Source organism: Microcaecilia unicolor, chromosome 1 (assembly GCF_901765095.1).
Source record: "Microcaecilia unicolor chromosome 1, aMicUni1.1, whole genome shotgun sequence".
NCBI classification, from domain to species: domain Eukaryota; kingdom Metazoa; phylum Chordata; class Amphibia; order Gymnophiona; family Siphonopidae; genus Microcaecilia; species Microcaecilia unicolor.
Window position 1 is genome coordinate 549668294 of NC_044031.1, and position 21924 is coordinate 549690217.

Below are 21924 nucleotides of genomic sequence, written 5' to 3' on the forward strand. Positions count from 1 at the left end.
GTGTAGAGATGTGGATTTTTTTTTTTAGATGTATCACTCACGATTTCCATTTCTAGGTAAGTTACAGACAGGTATACAAGTTATTCCATATCCAAGTGCATTTAAAAACCTATTTGTACCTATTTGGCGGATGAAGTGACTTGTTCAAACTTACAAGGATCTTTGGTGGGAGAAGCAGGATTTGAATCCTGGCTTCCCTGGTTTTTAACCTGCTGCTCTAACCACTCCACTCAGTGACCAATTTAGTGAAACTATAAACATCATGAAAGTGTGTTGAATTAGCCTGATAAAGCTTTTTAAAACAATAAGAAGGAGATCTAAAAATCTGCTTTGGATCTGCAAAAAAGTTTGAAGTGTATTTTTTTGTCATTTATTGGTAAACTAGTAAAAAAGCCCCGTTTCTGATGCAAATGAAACGGGGGCTAGCAATGTTTTCTTCTGTGTGCATGTGGGAGTGTGTGTGTCCGTGCCCTCTGGCCTCTCTCCCCTCCCCCCTCTGAGTCCTTCACTGTTACAGAGCCAGCGATTTGATTTCGTGCTCTGCTGTTTTCCTTCACTGACTGTGTTACAGAGAGGGCGGGGCAGACACTCATAGGGAAACCGGATATCTCGCCCCCTTCACACTTCCGGCTGGAGGCTTCATAGAACGTTGGTTTTGCCTTTTATATAGAGAGATATGCCTGAAGTTTTCAGAAGATTTGACTTTTCTACTTCAGATTTTCTTGAGATCTGCTGGAAAAGATCTAAAAGATTTTTTGCTGCACTCAAACATTAAACTTTGCATTGTTGCATACCTCTGTTTATAAAAGTGAGTATATATTGCTATGATTTCTAACTGGTGGAAATACTGTCAATAGTTTATAATTTACAGTTTATTTAGAACTTGATATACCACTATTTGGAATACTGCCATGGCAGTTTGCTGATCATATCATAGCTGGATTAAGAAAAGAAATACATCGTCATATATAGAGAAAGAAAAAATAGAGTACAATAGTCACCACTTACCTCTGGCTTAGCATGGGTCCAGCTACCCATTCCATATTTCATGCCTCTCTGTCTGGGCGCTTTCTGGGTCCAGGGTCCGAGTGGGCGGGAGCCTCCATGAAGAGCAGACTCCGTCGGAAGCTTCACTCAGTCACTTACTCGGCACGCAGTTCCTCCACCTGGGGAAAGAAGGTTAGTGGACGGGATGGCCCTCTTCACCACCAGGAAACTCCAAAATTGGGCACAAACCCTCTGTGGGAATCAAACTGGCAGTTAAGCCTAGGCTGGCTTTCCGGGATAACCACGCACAGTTCAGTCCGAAATGATCACTCCACAGTCAGCAACTCGTAACAAAATAACTTGAACTCTTAATTTGAAATCTGCAACCAGCAGCTTCAGTCAACTCAATAGAAAACAATCTTTAACCAGATTATGTATCAAATCTCTCTTTCTCTCCTCCGTGGTTCCTCAAAGGAAATCCTGCCTCCTTGCCTTCCTGGTGTTTATACAGGAAGAATCAGGTAATATAAAATATGTACAGTCCCACTCAGTTCCCCTGCGCAACTTGCACGGGCAAATCTTTGTTTTACTCGCTGCTTGCTCTCCGTTCTCTGGAGCAATTCTTTAACGGGCTCAAACTGACTTGTCTTGGCCCTTTCCCAGTGGTGTCCTCTCCCTTGGGATCACCCTGGCCACTAGGACAGCTCTCTTTAGCGCCCCCCCCCCCCCCCCCCAGTCCCCTGGCTTCTCAAGCCTTTTACGTTCATCTTCTTCCCTATCCTTCACAGGGTTTCTCTTTTTCTCGTTTCCTTTATTATCTCTTAACTCCACCTCCCCTGTCTCTCTTTTCTCCAGGGGCACTTTTCCTCTGCATTCTGTTTCATGGACACTCCCATGGGCTGGGCTCCCTCCCACCCAGGAACCTCCCAGTCATTCCCCCCAGTGACTCTCAACAAGGGATACTATCCTTTAATAATCCCTATATAACAGGGGATTATACATACATCCTTCCAAGTCCAATAATAACAGCTAGATTAGTCTCCACAAAAAGCATCCATGAAAAGATGAGTTTTCAGATCTCTCTTAAAAGCTGAATGAGAAGGTTCCAAAGTGATGGGTCTAGTACACTAAAAATAGAACACTGCTTGAAAGAGTGGAGGAGTGGCCTAGTGGTTAGAGTGGTGGACTTTGGTCCTGGGGAACTGGGTTTGAATCCCACTGCAGGCACAGGCAGCTCCTTGTGACTCTGGGCAAGTCACGTAACCCTCCATTGCCCCAGGTACAAATAAATACCTGTATATAATATGTAAGCCACATTGAACCTGCTATGAGTGGGAAAGCACGGGGTACAAATGTAAGGAAAAAAAAGAGGATACCAGAAGAAGATTTTGCTGAGTTGATCTAAGTGCTCTAGATGGACAATAAGGTATCAGAGAGAAAAGATGGGAATCCTGAATCATTAATTTTATAGATAAAATGAGTATTTTAAATGTGATTCTGGTGATTTCTGTGTGAAACTGGTAGCCAGTGTTCAACTGCCAGCTCTTACTCAAGACACTTTCTTTTAATAAGTGCTGTTGAAATACTCCAAGGCAATTTTATGGAACTCATAATCACTGGAATTTCTCAGGTCACACCATGCTAGGATATAATTTGTTTAGATCTCAAAAGCTAAATATCATGCCTGGCCATTGTATTCATGAGGGGCTTGGAATGTAAGTGCACAGACAGTGGTAGGAGGCACTTTTTCTGATGGGCTAGTACAAAACCCCAGTATGGAGTTGGGGACACTGTGTTACTGAGAGTTGTTTTTACATTCAGACAGTAAACTATGGTTTGGTTTAATGAAAAAAGAGGCACTTTTTAAAATAGCCTGCTCAGGTACAAAGTCCAGAGGTAATTTCCATTTGTGGACTTGAGACAATTTTCCAAAGAAAAAGTCAGTTCACCATGGATTCATTTGGTCTGTGGACTTTCTACCTGATTTTTATGTGGGATAAATTTATCTAGAAAGCTTCATTTCATTTTATCTTATGAAGTTATGAGTGATGCACAGCAAAACGTGTGAGGTAAGAACAGTTTGAACAATCAGCCATAACAGGTCTCTGTAAGCCACATTGACCCTGCAAATAGGTGGGAAAATGTGGGATACAAATGCAATACATAAATAAATAAATAAACAATAATAGAAATACTTTCTCACAGATGACCATAAAATTCAATACAGAACATACCACAAGAACTAATGTAAATAAATGTGTTTTCAGTTTCTTTCCAAGGGGGGGGGGGGGGGGTATTAAAGTGGGCTATCATCAAGATGGGTTATTTTACCACTAACTCATTCTATTTCTAGTAGCGCTATAGAAATGATAAGTAGTAGTAATTTTAGCACAGGTCCCATTTTATACAATGAGACCTAGTTGATAATAAGCCAGGTTAACAGTAAAATAACCTTTCTTAATGGTAGGCCAAATTGATAACTTCCTCTCTAAGCATGCTCAAGTAGTACACTTGTACCTGAAAAGGCAATATATGTGGCACTGCTTCTAATTTTCCCCAAAACATATATATATATATATATTTTTTTTTTGTTACATTTGTACCCCGCGCTTTCCCACTCATGGCAGGCTCAATGCGGCAGGCAATGGAGGGTTAAGTGACTTGGCAGAGAGTCACAAGGAGCTGCCTGTGCCGGGAATTGAACTCAGTTCCCCAGGACCAAAGTCCACCACCCTAACCACTAGGCCACTCCTCCACTTCCCCAAAACATATTTCCAGGAGTGCCTCCCTTTAACCTGGCTAAAAGTGCATGCACGGTGGAACATTGGCCGTGCTTCTAGCTAAGTTAATTTTTTGGACAGCCCTTTTACCTGGGTAAATGGCTTTTGAAAATATCCTCTAAATGCTGAAGATTGTATAACATTTTTCACTACATAGGAGCATTTACTAAATTGTAATAAAGGATAGATATATTCTTGCCCAATAGAATCAGAATTCCTGAAGTAATTTGTTGTATGCATCCTTTTGTTATATTATAGCCATCCAGTTTTGAAGTATTTTTTTAATAGGTGAACAAGTAAACTGAATGATACAAGCATGACACGTGTATTTGCAACCAGATTCGAGAGAGTGATTGTTTTTGAGGTTCATAGTTCAGAGATGCATTTATGGCCTTTCACTTGTTGAGCTGTAGGAATAAAAGACTTCCTGCCTGTTAGCAATATCTCTAGTTCCACCATATTACATTCATGCAAAATGAGCCAAAATCCACATCACAAAGCTGCCAAGTATTTTTTTGTAATTTGATTGACAGTGTGTGGTCAATATGTGCCCAAGCCAGAGCAAAGTTATACATTACTTGCTAATTATGAATGGGTAGATCTCCAGATCAGGACCAGGCTCAGGTCCAGGACAGAACTAACATGGTTATGTTGCTTCTTCTTATACTATATATGACAGTTTAGAAAACATTCAGGAAAGCATTTTATTTACTTCAGTCCCACTTTTACTTTCCCAAAACAGAAATCTGAAACTGAATTTATAATATTGATCTATTCATTTACAAAATTTTATTACCAGTATATTTTGCCAAAAATAGTTTAGTTTCTTATTTCTTTATTCAAAACATGTGTGTGAGTATGAATAGCTAAATCATACATATATATATATATATTTTTTTTTTTCAGGTCAGTATTTAAATGCCATGGCCAACATTTTTGAAAATTCCAGCCACGATGTTTAAGTACTTCATGTTTTTACGTTTGGGGAGCGTGCCAGGTGCCCTTGACCTGGATTGGCCACTGTCGGTGACAGGATGCTGGGCTAGATGGACCTTTGGTCTTTCCCAGTATGGCACTACTTATGTACTTATGTACTTATATATGCATAGTGACCAATTCTGCTGCTATACAGACAGCAGTGCTACTGAGTGGAGTGGAGGAGTAGCCTAGTGGTTAGTGCAGTGGACTTTGATCCTGGGGAACTGAGTTCGATTCCCACTTCAGCTGGGCAAGTCACTTAACCCTCCATTGCCCCTGGTACAAAATAAGTACCTGAATAGGTACATAAGCACCGCCATACTGGGAAAGACCAAGGGTCCATCAAGCCCAGCATCCTGTCTCCGACAGCGGCCAATCCAGGCTTCAAAAATCCAGCAAACCGCTTTGAATGTATTTGCAAAAACCTCAGAAAGGCGGTATATCAAGTCCCATTTCCCTTTCCCTAATGTCCAAGTGGGTGCCCAGTGGCTGGACAGTAGTGATCTCTGAACACACCACCCGAACTCTCGTCCACGCTCTCATTACCTCTCGTCTTGACTACTGCAACTTACTCCTCACCGGCCTCCCACTTAGCCACCTATCCCCCCTTCAATCTGTTCAGAACTCTGCTGCACGTCTTATATTCCGCCAAAACCGATATACTCATATCACCCCTCTCCTCAGGTCACTTCACTGGCTTCCAATCAGATACCGCATTCAGTTCAAGCTTCTCCTTCTTACCTACAAATGCACTCAGTCTGCTTCCCCTCCCTACCCACATCTCCCCTTACGTTCCCGTCCGAAACCTCCTCTCAGTACCCTTCTCCACCACTCCAGGCTCCGCTCATTCTGCCTCGCCTCACCCTATGCTTGGAACAACCTTCCTGAGCCCTTACGCCAAGCCCCCTCCCTGCCCATTTTCAAGTCTTTGCTTAAAGCCCACCTCTTCAATGCTGCGTTCGGCACCTAACTCTTTCAGGAAATCCAGACTGCCCCAATTTGACTGCCCCTATCAGACTGACTGTTCACATGTCCTTTAGATTGTAAGCTCTTTGAGCAGGGACTGTCCTTCTATGTTAAATTGTACAGCGCTACGTAACCCTAGTAGCACTTTAGAAATGTTAAGTAGTAGTAGTGATCATCAAACGGTTTAGTTTGATATAACAGTTAAAACAGAGAGGAGCTGCTCAAAACTCAAAATTCTGGATTTCAAACATGCTGACTCTCGTAAAATGGGAGGGGGGGTGCCTGAAGAAAGAGCTGATGGGATGGGAGGACATATGAGAAGTGGAAAGACAGTAGTCCAGGCTGAAAAGAGCTATAAATATGGATACTGACCTTTATGTTTTAATTTGTAAACCGCTCAGTTCTGCAAGTCAGCTTTGGTGTTATATCAAGTTTTAGTAAACTAAAGTAAGTAAGGAGAGTAAATAAAAGCAAGAGAAAAAGGAAACCGATATTGTTCTCTGAGTAAGTGGCTGAGAAAATAAAGGCAAAAGAGTTGGCATTCATGAAATACAGAAAAAGTCAGGAAGAGGAACATAGGAATACCAGAAGAAACTGAAAGGAGCCAAGAGAGATATATGTCTCGGAAAAGCGCAAGTGGAAGAATAAATGGCTAGAAATGTAAAGAGGGGAGACAAGAATTTTTCAGGTATATTAGTGAAAGGAGGAAGGCTAAAAATGGAATTGTGAGGCTGGCAGTGGTTGAAACCCGCGGTGTCAGACTTGTGCAGGGGAGAGCAGTCTTTTAGAAGTATTTCCGGCGAGAATATTCAAGGAGCCTTGAGCATCTAAATGTTAGGACGTGGGGCTCATAAGATAAGTTCTTTATAAATGTTTGTATTTATAAATTTTTGTATTTGGTTATTTCCTACTATTAGCTGGTCAATGTTAGTTAAAGCTTTGACTTGAGTTTGAGTAGCATAGAAAATGCACAGAAATAGCACATTTTGCACTATTTTCACTAAAGAGAGAGTGGCCCAATGAATGAAGTGCTATGTCACCCACCAGTGGTTGTAATATACTACTAAGTGGGTGTGGAAATCTCTGAGGGCACTCTTCTCTTCGTTTTAAAAGAACTCTGCCCTGCAGTGGTAAAAAGAAGTAAGTGCTTCAATAAAGATAGGCACTTGCTTCTTTTTGCCATTGTGGAGCAGAACTGTAGAGGGATTGGTCTCTTCTTGTAATGTAAAGGAGTTAAATGTATTTGGATTTTTATAGGCAGGAGCGGAGGACATTAACAGAGCATCTGTGGTAACTCCTTCACTCACATGTTCCAACTGTTTTTCTTTTTGTATTGAATAAGTCTCAAAAATGTGGTTTTACAACTGTTCCTGTTAAGAAGGTTTCCAACCTTAACCCTCCAGAGGTCAAAATAGAATTTGAGTGTATCAGTCCTTTTGTGTGTATATATACATGGTTAAAGTAATTTGTACTTTTGGTTTACAGCACATCATAGAGGCTTTGTTTTTTTTCCTTTTACAGCTGTTACACATCTGTATTGAAGGCTGGGGAAACTGGCGTTGGTCTGAGCCATTTAGGGTGGACAGTGCTGGAATATTTGTCAGAACCATCCAGTACAAGGGCAGAACAGCTTCACTTATCATCAAAGTTCAACAGCTCAACCGAGTACAAAAACAAGTATGTTTTATTACACACATTTACACTGAAAAAGTCTCCCTCCTCCTCAAGGTCCCCTTTGCTTTTACAAGAAAACTCATACAGAACATAACTGTTAAATATAATAAAATGCTATTTGTAGAGTCCCGCACATCTCCACTGGACATTTCTCTACAAACCACCAGAAGCACAGTAATACAAGAACCTGAACCTGAAGAGATTCCCCTAAATGAAAAATAGCATTGCGCTGATTCCAGTGCCTACATTATACTCCTTTCAGCACATAAGGGGAGAACTGTGCAAGATCTTAAAACATTTTGGAAAACAATACCTTTTCCAGATTCTCCATTGCCTTTTCTTTTCGATATTGAGAAAAAGATATAAGAGGCAGTTCTAAAAGCTGACACCTAAGTGTGCCTAGTATCTAGAACAGCAACACTTATGTGCATGATTGGTGGAAATAATTGGCATTTATATGTGTAAGTGCCAGGCGCTAGTCTATAAACAGTGTGCCGAAATTGTTTAGGAAGAAATGCAATAAATGCTGCTGAAAACATAAGCACTATTCTATATAGGGAGTATGCCCTTTATAGAATAGCGTTCAGCATGGATCCTGCACCTAACTTTTGGGTGATGTACTTATGCCTGCTAACAGTAGGTGTAAATGGTGGTGTACAACTTAGACGCACTTCAGACGAATTCTGTAAATCCGCATGCAACTTTTTGGAATGCCCCCATGTGATTGAAGTTAGCCACCGTGCTTTATAGAATAGTGTGCAGTGAGATCCATACACAAACTTTTAATTAACATCAATAATTGGTTGTGAGCACCCAATGATTGATGTTTCCGAGTTCAATAGTCAATTTATGCACACGCATCTCACGTGCAGACCCAAAGATGGGCATGGAAATTTGGGTGCAGTATATAGAGTCCAGGGGTTAGTGTGCAATTGTCAGGGCAGTGTACATGTGGACAGAGCATGGGCATGTCATGAGCATGTTGCCAAGTGAAGCATACAACTTATACTTATACTGCATGACACACTTAGGCGTGCCCACTTAACCCAGCCATTGACCTGTCATAGTAGGCCTCCTAACTTTTGGCGAGTCAATGTGGTTTTGTGCTAAAATTCAGGCACACTCTTAAGCAGTTAGGGAATTGATTCTAAGTGCATACCTTTGTGTTGCCTAAAACGAGGGACCAGTTTATAGAATTGCCACCATAGTGCTTGGATAAGTATAAGTTTGAATAGATGATGTTTAAAATCTGCACATACCATACCTGTATTCATATATACCTCTAAAATTTCATGACTGATTATTCAACATTTCTGTAACTGATAATTTAAAAATCCCCATATTTGAAGCAGAAATTAAAGTAAAAAATGTAAAAACATTTGAATGCAAGTTAAACCAAAATAACCACTAAAATTCTCCAGAGGTAATGGAAGCTCCTCCTTTTAGTGATATCTGCCTTTAGAAATCTAAGTAAATCAGGGCCATGCTCTCCCGACCCTCATAAAACCCCCATGTTATCATCACATTCTTATTTGCAACGTTTTTATACAGTGCAAAAAAAAAAAAGAAACATTTTAAAAACTAGTCATAGCCATTCCATGAGAATCAAAAACAATCACAAAAGTGGAGAAACTGGATCTGCTACGAGGGGAAGCACAGAAACAGAGGAGTAGCGTGATCAACAGGATGCTTCAAAAAAACCAAGAAGATGAAGAATAATTAGTAAAAATGTCCTTTAATAGTAGAAAATAAGACTTGACACAGCACCGTGTTTCAGCGAGAAACACCTGCCTCAGGAGTCTGTATATGGTAAGGGCCAGTGGGTGGAGCTAAACCAAATCAAGCCTTTAGAAAGACTAATGATTGGTAGATATGCAGGATACATTGGTAGAAAGCACAAGCAAACCTGAAAGGAGAATCATGTCCACAAAAATATCGCTGCCTCATTCTGCCTATTCTTTGCCCCCAGGAATGCCTACATATATGTTGCACAAAAAGAATGCATTAAGGGCTCCTTTTACTAAGCTGCAGTAGGCACTGGCACATGCTTACTGTAGCTTAAAAAGGCTTGCCACGGGATGCACTGAGGTGTCCTGTGGGAAGTTCTGAATGTGCACATGCAAACTGTGCACTAAAACATTTTTTAATTTTTCTGGGAGAGGGTGTGTCTGGGGAGGTGAAGAGAGGATGTTTCTCTGCTAATCAGTTAGTGCATCTACATTACTGTGCACCCACTGGTTAGTGGAGAAGCCCTTACCGCCTACAAAATAGGTGGTGGTAAGGACCATGTGCTAATGCAAACATTAGCATGTGTAAGGAAACAAGAAGGCAGTCGGTCTACAATATCCACAGTGGATCAAAAGAAAAGAAGCAGACCTTGTTCAAGAAAACACAGTCTTTAATAAGTTGTATTGATGCTCCCAGGGTTCACAGTCGGATATCTGACATGGCCATGTTTCACCAAGAGGGGGGGAAAGGGAAATGGGACTTGATATACCGCCTTTCTGAGGTTTTTGCAACTACATTCAAAGCAGTTTACATATATTCAGGTACTTATTTTGTACCAGGGGCAATGGAGTACAGGCTGCGTCACTAAAACCTGTATCAAATGGACCCAGGAAGACATGCATTGACTTGTGTTTGGTGTAGTTTTTAGGTTTGCACTAACTGGTTCTTTATGCCCCTGACACAGCCTGTATTCTTGGCTAAACATGGCCATGTCGGGCATCTGATTGTGAACCCTGGGAGCATCAGTACAACTTATTAAAGACTGTGTTTTCTTCAACAAGGTGTGCTTCCAAGGTGTGCTTCTTTTCTTTCGTTCAACATTAGTATGTGGCCATTAATTTGAAAAGTGGAAAATCGGCCATTTTCTAGCTGCGATAAAAATGGCCTTAGTGCGTGTGAAGGACCCGCATAAGGGAATGCCAAAGCCACTTTTTACTGCTGTTTGTTAAAAGGGCCCCAGAGGCATCTGTGTATCTGTATAAAATACTATAAAATTTATTCTTGTTCCTCTACCCTACTGTGTATAGCTGGTCGTTAAACCAATTATCAAAACGAGCTAACACATTATTTGAAAAAATGCTGAGCTGATATACCTTCAATCACTCAATGCGTGTCATTAAAATGCTTTCTTGTTTACTCTTTATAGTTTTGTCAAGATATGAATGCCGAGTGAGTATCATTAAGGATTGATCCACATCCTGAAGCATTTTACCAAAACATGATCATGTTGACTATGGAGATTATTTATTTTTTACGTTATATTGTTTCTTTCTTTTGAAGATATTAAAAAAAAGAATAATGTTAAAAATGTAAAGTTTACAGATTAGGTCATGAGCACAGACACTATTATGTGGACTAATGATGACATTTTGGTGTCGTGCTTGCTTTGAAAAACTTGCAAGCCTGAGAAGTTGAAGTCCATTCACTAAAATGTACATTTTATATAGTTATATAAAAATGTAAAGAGTGAACAAGAAAGCAAACATTTTTGAATGGCACACATTGAGTGATTGAAGGTATATCAGCTCAGCTTTTTTTCAAATAATGTGTTAGCTTGTTTTATGAATTGGTTTATAAAATACTGGCATAAGTGTCAGAAACCATCCCTTCTTTGCAAACACAGATCCTTACACCTGCTGTCACCACTCTACACACTTCCTGGCAAAGTATACATCATGATGTCATTATGGAGATCAGCGCCAAAAAAAAAGCATGTAGTGGTATTCTATAAACTGTGCCTAAAGTTAGGCGCGGCTTATAGAATAGTGCTTAAGTCCAGGGATCACGTTTATATTTAGGCGCAGCCATTTGCACCAACAAAAATGCGGTGGAAATGCCCACTCCTGTATTTAGGTGTGGAGCTCCTTTATTGTGTAATTATGAGTGTAACTAAAAACCATGCCCCTGATCTGCCCCTATTCGCCCATGACCTCCCTTTTCCGACGCACACATAAAATTTAGGCATGTGCCTAAATTTACGTGCATACATGTTAATTGAAGCTAATTAGTGCAAATAAATGCTTGTTAAAATGCCAATTATTGGCATTAATTAGTTCATTATTCAGTTAAAAATGCGCGTGCACCTAAATTTGTGGGCACGTTTTTAGCACTTTTTATAGAATTAGGGGGCATGTGTACTTTTACATCGGACAGTATTTTATAAGAGGCCATATAGGTAGTTATGTGGCCACATAATTATCTCCATTCTGTACCTATGAGCATAGCCCCAGAGTTGATACCACTTTTATTGCTTTTGGATATGCCCTGGATTGTTTGTTAAAAATTGCTGTTTCCAAAAGGAAACAAAAATCACTCTCATCTCATTGAAAAATGTGCCAATGAAAATATTGTAGAGTTTTTTCCTTTGTGCCTTCTTTGCTTTAGATCACTATATGTGGAAGACAGATCATCTGCAGTTACCTGTCAGAAAGCATTGAACTGAAAGTGGTTCAGCATTACGTTGGCCAGGATGGGCAGGCAGTTGTTAGAGAACATTTTGGATGTCTTGGTGCCCAACAGAGGCTACCTTCATATATCCTGGAGAACAACGAGCTGACGGACCTGTGTGTGAAAGCAAAAGGAAATGAGGACTGGTCACAGGACGTGTGTCTTCAGTCTAAGGACATTGAACACAGTATGGTTATTCAGGTATAACAAAAGGGGGAAAAAGATATTACTTGAGGGAGGGAGCACAAAATTATTTAGTGAATAAATTAAAATCTGTGTATTTATTTACTTTATTAGTAGTTAGCTCACGCCTTTCCAGTGGTAGTTCAAGGCAAGTTATATTCAGGAACAGAGGACTTACAATGAAAGGGGCATGTTTACTAAAGGGACTTAGGATTTGGAGTTAACATGGACTTTAGTGCTTGTAAAATGAAAATCTTTCTTTTTGATGGTATGTTTTATACAGGTTGCATTCTAAAGTAGTCATTAGCACACGGTAACTGCTAGGATTTAACACTGGATCACTTAGGACTTTGGAATATTCTCAGATATAACTGGGAGATGGGAGGGGGTCACGTCACATGGGCAGTAGGCTGTCGTGATTACGCTCCCCCAGCTGAGGGATAAGACGTATTCTCCTGCAAGCAGCAAAGATTATATGGCTGACAACTGGAGACATCCACAGCCAGAACTACCGCTTGGGCTAAATGATCTGTATCTGCTGGATATGCATTATATACAGCCTTTGTATCCAGTAGTTGTAAAGGTTGAGAGTGTGTTAATAGAACACACTTGCTATTAGTTAGATTTCTTTTCTTTCAGTGTGGTCAAGGTGCATTAAACATCTTTGCTTTATAATATATTAAGGAGTCCTTTAAGCTGCAGTGACCACTAGAGCATGCTTACTGCAGCTTAAAAGGGCTTACCATGGGACACGCTGAGGCATCTTGCAGTAAGTTCATAATGCGTATGTGCAAAAACCACGCACTAAAAAATTATTTTTGTATTTTCACACTGGGGGAATATCTGGAGAGCAGAGAATGGGCGTTTCTGCACTAGTCATTGCGTATACATTACCGCATGCTAACTAATTAGTGCAGAATTAGCACGTGATCCCTATTGCCTAGAAAATAGGTGTTAGTAAGTGCGCTTATTTTTGTTAATGGCCACGTGTTAATGGCAACATTAGCGCATGGCCATTAATTCAGAAAATGGAAAATTGGCCATTTTCTAACTGCACTAAAAATGCCCTTAACGCCCTGGAAAGACCCATGTAAGGCCACATTTTAGTGCAACTTAGTAAAAGGAGCCCTAAGTGAGTGAGATTTTTTTATCTGAATATATACTACTAGTAAATAAGGCCCGTTTCCGACACAAATGAAACGGGCGCTAGCAAGGTTTTCCTCGGAGTGTGTATGTTTGAGAGAGTGTGTGTGAGAGTGACTTTGTGAGAGAGACAGATTGAATGTGTGTGGCTGCAAGTGTGTCTGTTAGAGAGTGTGTGTGTGAGATTGACAGTGTGTTTGAGTGGGTATGTGAGCGAGAGCGAGAGTATATGAGAGTGATAGAGTGTTTGACAGTGACTGTGTGACACATAGAGAGTGAATGTGATCCAGTGTGAGACATAGCGTGTGTTGTAGACAGTGTTAGAGAGTGAGAGAGACAGTGAGTATGTGTGTGGGAGAGAGAGAGAGTGTGTGTGTGTGTGAGAGATAGTGTGTGTGACGGAGATACATCCCCCCTCCCTATGTTTGCTCGAAGGGCCCCCTCCGTCTGCGTCTGCCACTGTGTTGTTGCAGGACCCCTCATCTCCCTGTCTGGTCAGTCTCCCCCCCTCCTTTCAGGTCTCCCTGCAGCCCTTCTCTCAGGGCTGTGGGTCGCCCCTCCCCCCTTCGCCTGTGCTGTCAGGACCCCCTCCTCCGCCTCCATCTGTGGTCTGTGTACCTGTTCTGGCCCTCATCCTCCCCCTCCTTGTGCCTGAACTGTTGCTTAGCCTGTGGCAACAGTGGAGACATAAGTACATAAGTAGTGCCATACTGGGAAAGACCAAAGGTCCATCTAGCCCAGCATCCTGTCACCGACAGTGGCCAATCCAGGTCAAGGGCACCTGGCACGCTCCCCAAACGTAAAAACATTCCAGACAAGTTATACCTAAAAATGAGGAATTTTTCCAGTCCATTTAATAGCGGTCTATGGACTTGTCCTTTAGGAATCTATCTAATCCCTTTTTAAACTCCGTCAAGCTAACCGCCCGTACCACGTTCTCCGGCAATGAATTCCAGAGTCTAATTACACGTTGGGTGAAGAAAAATTTTCTCCGATTCGTTTTAAATTTACCACACTGTAGCTTCAACTCATGCCCTCTAGTCCTAGTATTTTTGGATAGCGTGAACAGTCGCTTCACATCCACCCGATCCATTCCACTCATTATTTTATACACTTCTATCATATCTCCCCTCAGCCGTCTCTTCTCCAAGCTGAAAAGCCCTAGCCTTCTCAGCCTCTCTTCATAGGAAAGTCGCCCCATCCCCACTATCATTTTCGTCGCCCTTCGCTGTACCTTTTCCAATTCTACTATATCTTTTTTGAGATACGGAGACCAGTACTGAACACAATACTCCAGGTGCGGTCGCACCATGGAGCGATACAACGGCATTATAACATCCGCACACCTGGACTCCATACCCTTCTTAATAACACCCAACATTCTATTCGCTTTCCTAGCCGCAGCAGCACACTGAGCAGAAGGTTTCAGCGTATCATCGACGACGACACCCAGATCCCTTTCTTGATCCGTAACTCCTAACGCAGAACCTTGCAAGACGTAGCTATAATTCGGGTTCCTCTTACCCACATGCATCACTTTGCACTTGTCAACATTGAACTTCATCTGCCACTTGCACGCCCATTCTCCCAGTCTCGCAAGGTCCTCCTGTAATCGTTCACATTCCTCCTGCGACTTGACGACCCTGAATAATTTTGTGTCATCGGCGAATTTAATTACCTCACTAGTTATTCCCATCTCTAGGTCATTTATAAATACATTAAAAAGCAACGGACCCAGCACAGACCCCTGCGGGACCCCACTAACTACCCTCCTCCACTGAGAATACTGGCCACGCAATCCTACTCTCTGCTTCCTATCTTTCAACCAGTTCTTAATCCATAATAATACCCTACCTCCGATTCCATGACTCTGCAATTTCTTCAGGAGTCTTTCGTGCGGCACTTTGTCAAACGCCTTCTGAAAATCCAGATATACAATATCAACCGGCTCCCCATTGTCCACATGTTTGCTTACCCCCTCAAAAAAATGCATTAGATTGGTGAGGCAAGACTTCCCTTCACTAAATCCGTGCTGACTTTGTCTCATCAGTCCATGTTTTTGTATATGCTCTGCAATTTTATTCTTAATAATAGCCTCCACCATCTTGTGCAGGACCTCCTCTTCCAACCCCCTTGTCATGTTTGTAGAGAAAGAAAAGAGGGTAAAAGAGGAAATGTGTCAAAATGTTTGTAAAAAGGAAGAGGGGCACCTCAGGCAGCGACCAGCTGTCAGCTGTGCAAGTGTAAACAAAACAAAACAAAAAGGAGTTTTGTGCTGCCTGTTCAGTCCCAGCTCGTATTCGTATTCGCTGCTTGAAAGGACAGGAGGGGAGGGTGCACAGCAGGAGCTGACTTACTTTGCCAGATGCGAAGCAACAGCTCCCGCCCTCGTTAGTTCCACATTCAGCTGCCAAGGCCACCGGAGAAAACAGAGGGAGGAGAAACGGGTGCAGAACTCCTCCAGCATATGTGCACAGCAAGGCGAGTGACGCTCCTCCCGAGTGACCCCTTTGCCTCTGACGCTCCTCCCTTCTTCTATTTGACTTCCCTCTGATAGGTCCCTCATTCGGTGTGATGCTCCTCCCTTTTCCTGTTTCAGTTCCCTTTGATAGGTCAGAGTGGTGCAGCTGTGACGCTCCTCCCTTCTCTGATAGGTCAGGGCGGGGCAGAGATGTAGTGTGCTTAAAAATGGTTACAGAGCTTCGAACATACGAACTGTTGAAGCCTCAGAGTGTACTTTAGAACGTTGAGGGTGCTTTTTATGTGCAGATGGGGCGTGGCCTAGGGCGCAGATGGGCGTGGCTGAGTGCAGGTCTATGACTGAGGGTGAGTAGTCCGAATAGTCTAGCCTACCAGGAGGACAGGAGTTCAGGGCTTCACTGCCACAGATGGAGTGAGCTTCAGAACGTCTGAGGGGGGATTTTATTTATATAGATGTGGTATAGTACTGAATATTCTTTTTCCTTTTTAAAGGTAACACAATTCTCCCTTTTGTTTCTCAGAAACATTTAGGGGCCCTTTTACTAAGCAGTGTACATGCGTCCAACGCACGTCAATTTGGAGTTACTGCCCGGCTACCGCATGGCCCAGGTGGTAATTTTGTTTTTTTACGCGCATCCGTTATGTGCGCCTGAAAATAATTTTTATGGCAGTAATCATCATTCTACGCATGTAGAAGATTACCGCGTGAGACCTTACCACTAAGTCAATGGGTGGCGGTAAGGTCTCAGACCCAAAATGCACGCATTCCAATTTTTATTTTGCCGCACGTCCATTTTCAGGAAAAAATTTTAAAAGGCTTTTTTTACAGACACACTGAAAAATGGATCTGTGTGTGCCCAAAACACGCCCCTACACTAGCGCAGTCCATTTTTCAGCGCACCTTAGTAAAAGGACCCCTTAGCATTTAGAGGCTTGTTTACTAAGCTGCGATAAAAAGTGGCCTGTGCTAATTTGGATGTGTGAAATTAGCAAATGCTGGCCATTTTTTTAAAGCGGCGGGTAAAAAGGCCTTTTTTTAATGCGGCAGTAAATGGTCGTGCACTAATATTAAAAGCAGCACATAGCTATTTACTGCCTGAGCACTTACCGCCACCTATTTAATTGGTGGTATGGGTTCACGCACTACTCGTGCGGTAATCAGTCAGCATGTGGCAATGTGGCCACACTGCCAATTACCACCAGAAAGGCCCTCACAGTAGAAAATGGAAAATTATTTTCTACCGTGCGAAACAGCGCATGCCAACTTTGGAATTACCGCCAGGCGCCTGCGCTTCCCTGTCGGTAGTGTCGAATTAGTGCATGCTACCTGCGCGTTAGCCCTACCATGGCTTATTAAAAGGGCCATTTACTGAAGTACTTCAGCCTCACTGTTGTAAAAGTCAGATAAATAGAATACTCCCACTTTGTGCAGATGTATAGCACTAAAATCCAGTACTGTCTTCTAAAGTGAAAAATAGCTTAGTAATTAAAGTTGATATTTTCCATAGATTGAGACCTTCTTCCTTATGCTTATTTCCTAATACATTCTTCCCCTGTAAGTCTCCCCACAGCTGGAGAACCGTCTCCAGGAGTTATAATTCAGCTTTCCTGACATGAGACAAAGCCTGGAGTACAGGAAAAGTAATTTTCCATTGAAAGATTATTTTCTTTCTTTGAAGCTGATAGTGCTCTATTTTGGTGCAGAAGGATTTTCAGTCTGCTGTGGTGGAGTTCCTCTTTGAGATTATATTAACCTTAATTGAACATTATTCGTTTTCAAATATGCAGGTGCCATCTTCCAATGGTTCCATTATTTATGTGTGGTGCACCCTTCTCACTTTGGAACCTACTTCTCAAGTGCAACAACGAATGGTATGTGTTTTCCTCTATCTAAAATTTGTGTGTGATTTTGACCTTTCATATATTAACCAAATAAAGGACAGAATAACCTGACACAAAAATTTATTAGGAAAGTCTGCAGCTGGAATTAAATGTGCTATAAAGTCATTTTGTTATTTTCTTTTTCTAGATTATGTTCAGCCCTCTCTTTATCATGAGGAGTCATCTCCCTGATCCTATTATCATTCATTTGGAGAAAAGGAGTTTGGGATTGGATGAAATACAGCTCATTCCAGGAAAAGGGCAGGAGATGTCTTTACAAAATGTAGAGCCTGACCTGACACATCACTTGACATTTCAGGCTAGGTATAGCATGTGCATCTGATTAAAATTCCACCCCACTGTTAGCTTGGGTTTCATTTCCATTGTAAGGTTAGAGAGTGATATCCCATATAATTCATGTTTTAAATTAACAGTTATTTGCTGATAATAAATGGAAACATACAGATGGTTGCATTAGCATAGTTTGGCACATTTGGACAGTAAAGCCATCCTCAAGACTGCAGACTTTCTTATGTGGTTGGTTTGGTTGAAAGGGCAGTCAAGAATCCAGTGAAGACAGCCTTCTTCCATCTTTCTTTGTCTCATAATCCAAATGAAAACAGTACATAGGAAACCAAAATTACATTGTTAGGCGTGAAGTACCAAGGAGAAACTTGAGGAAATATTTCTCCACCAAAAGGGTGGTGGATAAATTGAACATCCTCCCATGACAGTTACTTTGGGTAGAAGTGTTATAAGAATTCAAGAAAGTGTGGGTAAATGCAGAGGATCCTTGCTTGTGAGGAAATAAAAGACAAACTAAGAGGTAACATAACATACATAGTAGATGACGGCAGAAAAAGCTCTGTACGGTAGGATGTGTTTTCTAGTACTGCAGCACAAAATGTAGATGGGCTTTTGGGTTTTTATCTGCCATTGTATTCCGTGTTTCTTTGTTAGAGAAAAGAGTTGATGCCTCATGACAGTGTTAACTATTTAAAAGTTTCAAGTTTGTAACGGTGTTCTAGAACTTATTAAGATTCAGTTTTTTAGCAGGATCTTGCTGGTCATAGCTCTTTTTATGATAACCAGTTTCAACATTTGCCCAGTGACCATGCAGTACTAGTTTCTACAGAAGGAAAGCTTTATAAACTGCTATCCGTGGACTTTCATTGACTGTCTTTTCTTTGTTCATATAATAGGGAAGAGGATGGGCCTTCAGAATGTGCTGTGCCCATATCAACTTCACTTATCAAACAGATTGCCACAAAGACAGCCCCAGCAAGCGCTGTGCATGAGAGACTATCTGAATTCTATGGAGCTAATAGTATTCCTCGACCACAATGGCCATATGATAAAAAGGATTCAGACAGGTGATGTTTTACATTTTACATACTTTGCCCTAAATAGAATTTGACTGTTGAGCATGTTAAAATCAGTCATCTGAGAAATACACATTGTTTTCTGTTGTGGAACACTCCTGAGCTGCATATGTGAACCTATTCAAACTGCACCAGTTTTTCTTGTACTGCTGACTATGATAATCAAGCTTGAGGAAAATGCTACTTTGACTCAAGAGAATGCACTGATATACATACTTTGTTTTGCACATAAAGGGGCCCTTTTGCAAAGGTGCGTTAGGTTCTACGCATGTGCAGCGTGTGCCAAAATGAGGCTACCGTCAGGCTACCATGCCCTCATGGCAGTAATTTCAGATTTGCCACATGCCCATAGTGCAGTGTTTCCAGCGGTAATTGGCAGTTGGCGTGTGCTGACCGGTCACCGTGTGTGTAGTGCGTAAGCCCTTACTGCTAGATCAATGGGTGACGATAAGGGCTCAGGCCAGTTTTAGGTACTTGCTGGTTTCAGTTTTACCACATGCCCTTTACCGTCCTATTAAAAAAAAAAGCCCTTTTCTGCAGATGTGGTAAAAGCTGGCCTGGCGTGTACCCAAAACACAGTCCTACATTACTGCAGACCACTTTTTATGTGGCTTAGTAAAAGGACCCCATAACTATGCAGAGAGATTTCAGTTTGAAACCTTCACATGAACCTTGCTCTTGCAAAGTTCATAGGTGCTTTTGTACCTGCAGCGTTTGCCAGATTTTGAAAGGAAAACTTCATGGGGCATGATCCCCTTGAAAATTAATCGAAACTACAAGTTACTAAGGCAGTCTAAAAAGTACCCCCACTATCTGCATCCATCACATTTCTTGTGAGTAGACTGTTTGGGTTCAGAATTACTACCATACCTAAATGATAACAAATGATATAAAATATGAAGTAACAATAAAGATTTCTAGTCCCTTTCTTTTTTGTATTCATTATCACAGTCTAAGGGCCCTTTTTACAAAGCTGCACTGTAGGAATTGTAACTTTTTAGCGTTTCTAGCTTTAGCGCACGCTAAAAAGTTAGCACAACTACAGCACTGCTTAGTAAACAGGTCCCTAAGTCTGATTACTAGGTGTAAACCCTCTTTTACTTCTTATATGGATCTTATTTTCTCACCAGAATTTGTGTCTACAGCCTACAAAGAACTTGTGAAGGATAATTTTCAAAAGCATTTCTGTGGGTAAATCAGGGCATTATCCCCATAATTCTATGAAATCTGGTAGCCAATTTTACACTTACCCCCGGATTCTATATAGCGCGACTTAAGTTGTGTGTTCAAATCCACTAGTATTCTGGATTTGCTTGCGCAACTTAATTAGTTAACAAGCTAATCAGCACCAATAATTGCCACTTAATCTAATTGGCATTAATTAGAATTTACAGGCAGAACTGTCTAAGCGTATTCTGTAACACGATACACGTAAATTCTAAGTTGCATAGTTGAACAGGGGGCATGGCCAAGGGCATGGAATCGGTGGGTCGTGGGCACTTCTAAAATCTATGGGGTCCTTTTACAAAAGCATACTAGTGTTTTTAATGTGCGCTAATCATTAGCGCACTCTAAAAATGCTAGCACGCCTTTGTAAAAGATCCCTTATGCGCTTTGTTATAGAATACACCCAGTCCGCTAGTAATTTAGGCATCTGCATTTACACCAAGTAAAACTTGGTGTAACTGTCTGTGACTAAATTTAGTTGCGTGGATGGGCACTCAGTGTATTCTATGTGCAAAAATTTAGGCTTAAAATACTCCTAAATTTAGGTGTACTTTATAGAATATGCCTAGGCATATTTTGTTTCAGTGCTGATTTTTTGGAAATGATATATAGAATTTAGTCCATAGCACGCAAAATTGTTTGCACAATTTATAACCTAAGCGTTACTCTAAATATTATGAATATAAAGGGCAATACTATAATTTGGGCAGTCACATTTACACACTCCCCTTGTGCACATAACTGCTGGTATTCTAGACATTTATTTGACAGTGCCTGGTCACTATTCTGCAAATTCCCATTTAACTTACATAGCACATATTTGAAAGGGAAGTGCAAATGAGTGGGACATGGGCTAACCTCCCAGTTATGCACATAACTTATAGAATACTGAATTTATGGGTGCCCCAGCCACATTTACGCACCCACAGTTTTGCTAGGTCTGTGGCTGGAGTAATTGTTGACATGTAAATTTTAGGCACTCCGATACTGAGTTATGCTAGTATACTATAACTAAATCTGGGTGGCCAGGTGCCTTACAGAATAGGCTTCTACCATGCATCCTTCAGGTGCCTAAGTGGAGACACCCAGTTGTAGAATTGCTTCCATAGAAACTAACTGACCACAGTCTCATTTGGCCTGATATTTAAAGAGAGTTGTATATTGGTTATAGAGTAGCCATTACATAAGTACCTTAGCCATAGATCTTGTCAGCTGGTCTCCCTTCCACCACCTGGCCAGAGTCAACCCTGTTCAGCTTGAAGGGTTCGATACACTCCAGGACACTCGGGCTATAATCTTGTCCTAACTCCAGTTGCTTGGTTTCTGCAGCTCCTTCCAGAAAACCGCTGCACAAGCTGTCCTTACAGTAGTAGTTGAACAAAACGGGCAGCCACTCCAATACTTTTATAAGTCAAAAGGTTTTTATTTGCACATGCTAAATCACACAGTCTTATTCCTGTTTCAACTTCATCATCACAGGACAGCTCCTCACCTGAAGCTTCTTACATTTTACTCCATCTCAACAATATAGTTTAAGTTCCTGTCTCAGACAATTTTAACCACAGTTCAGTTTTCCTCAGCACTACCTTCTGTCCTTCGGTAGTTTACTGGCTACTTGCACTTTTTCACAATCAGTTCACTTCATTGACACAGTCTCAGTCTCCTTCCACTAAGGAGCTTTAATCACAATTCAACCTTTCCAGGCACTACCTTCTGTCCTTGTGAAGTATGCTGGGCTAATCTCCTCCACAGATTCCTCCCAAACTGCACCAGCTTTGCTTCCCCAA

The 21924-nt window shown here is 41.4% G+C and overlaps 1 protein-coding gene and 1 long non-coding RNA gene across 2 annotated transcripts in view; one reads left to right on the top strand and one right to left on the bottom strand.

The window, feature by feature from the left end:
- The window catches only part of VPS13B (vacuolar protein sorting 13 homolog B), a 1674799-nt gene that overhangs the window by 1483380 nt on the left and 169495 nt on the right, over window positions 1-21924 (top strand). Inside the window, 5 exon segments of the mRNA XM_030217225.1 lie at window positions 7233-7388; window positions 11778-12041; window positions 17436-17519; window positions 17677-17852; window positions 18731-18901. Of these exon segments, the coding sequence (XP_030073085.1) occupies window positions 7233-7388; window positions 11778-12041; window positions 17436-17519; window positions 17677-17852; window positions 18731-18901 (851 nt within the window).
- Window positions 547-15614, bottom strand: LOC115479351. The gene is made up of 4 exons (XR_003943664.1): window positions 15520-15614; window positions 4881-4885; window positions 1210-1216; window positions 547-556 (listed from the first exon to the last, which is right to left on the bottom strand). It is a non-coding gene; the product is annotated as an uncharacterized LOC115479351 (long non-coding RNA).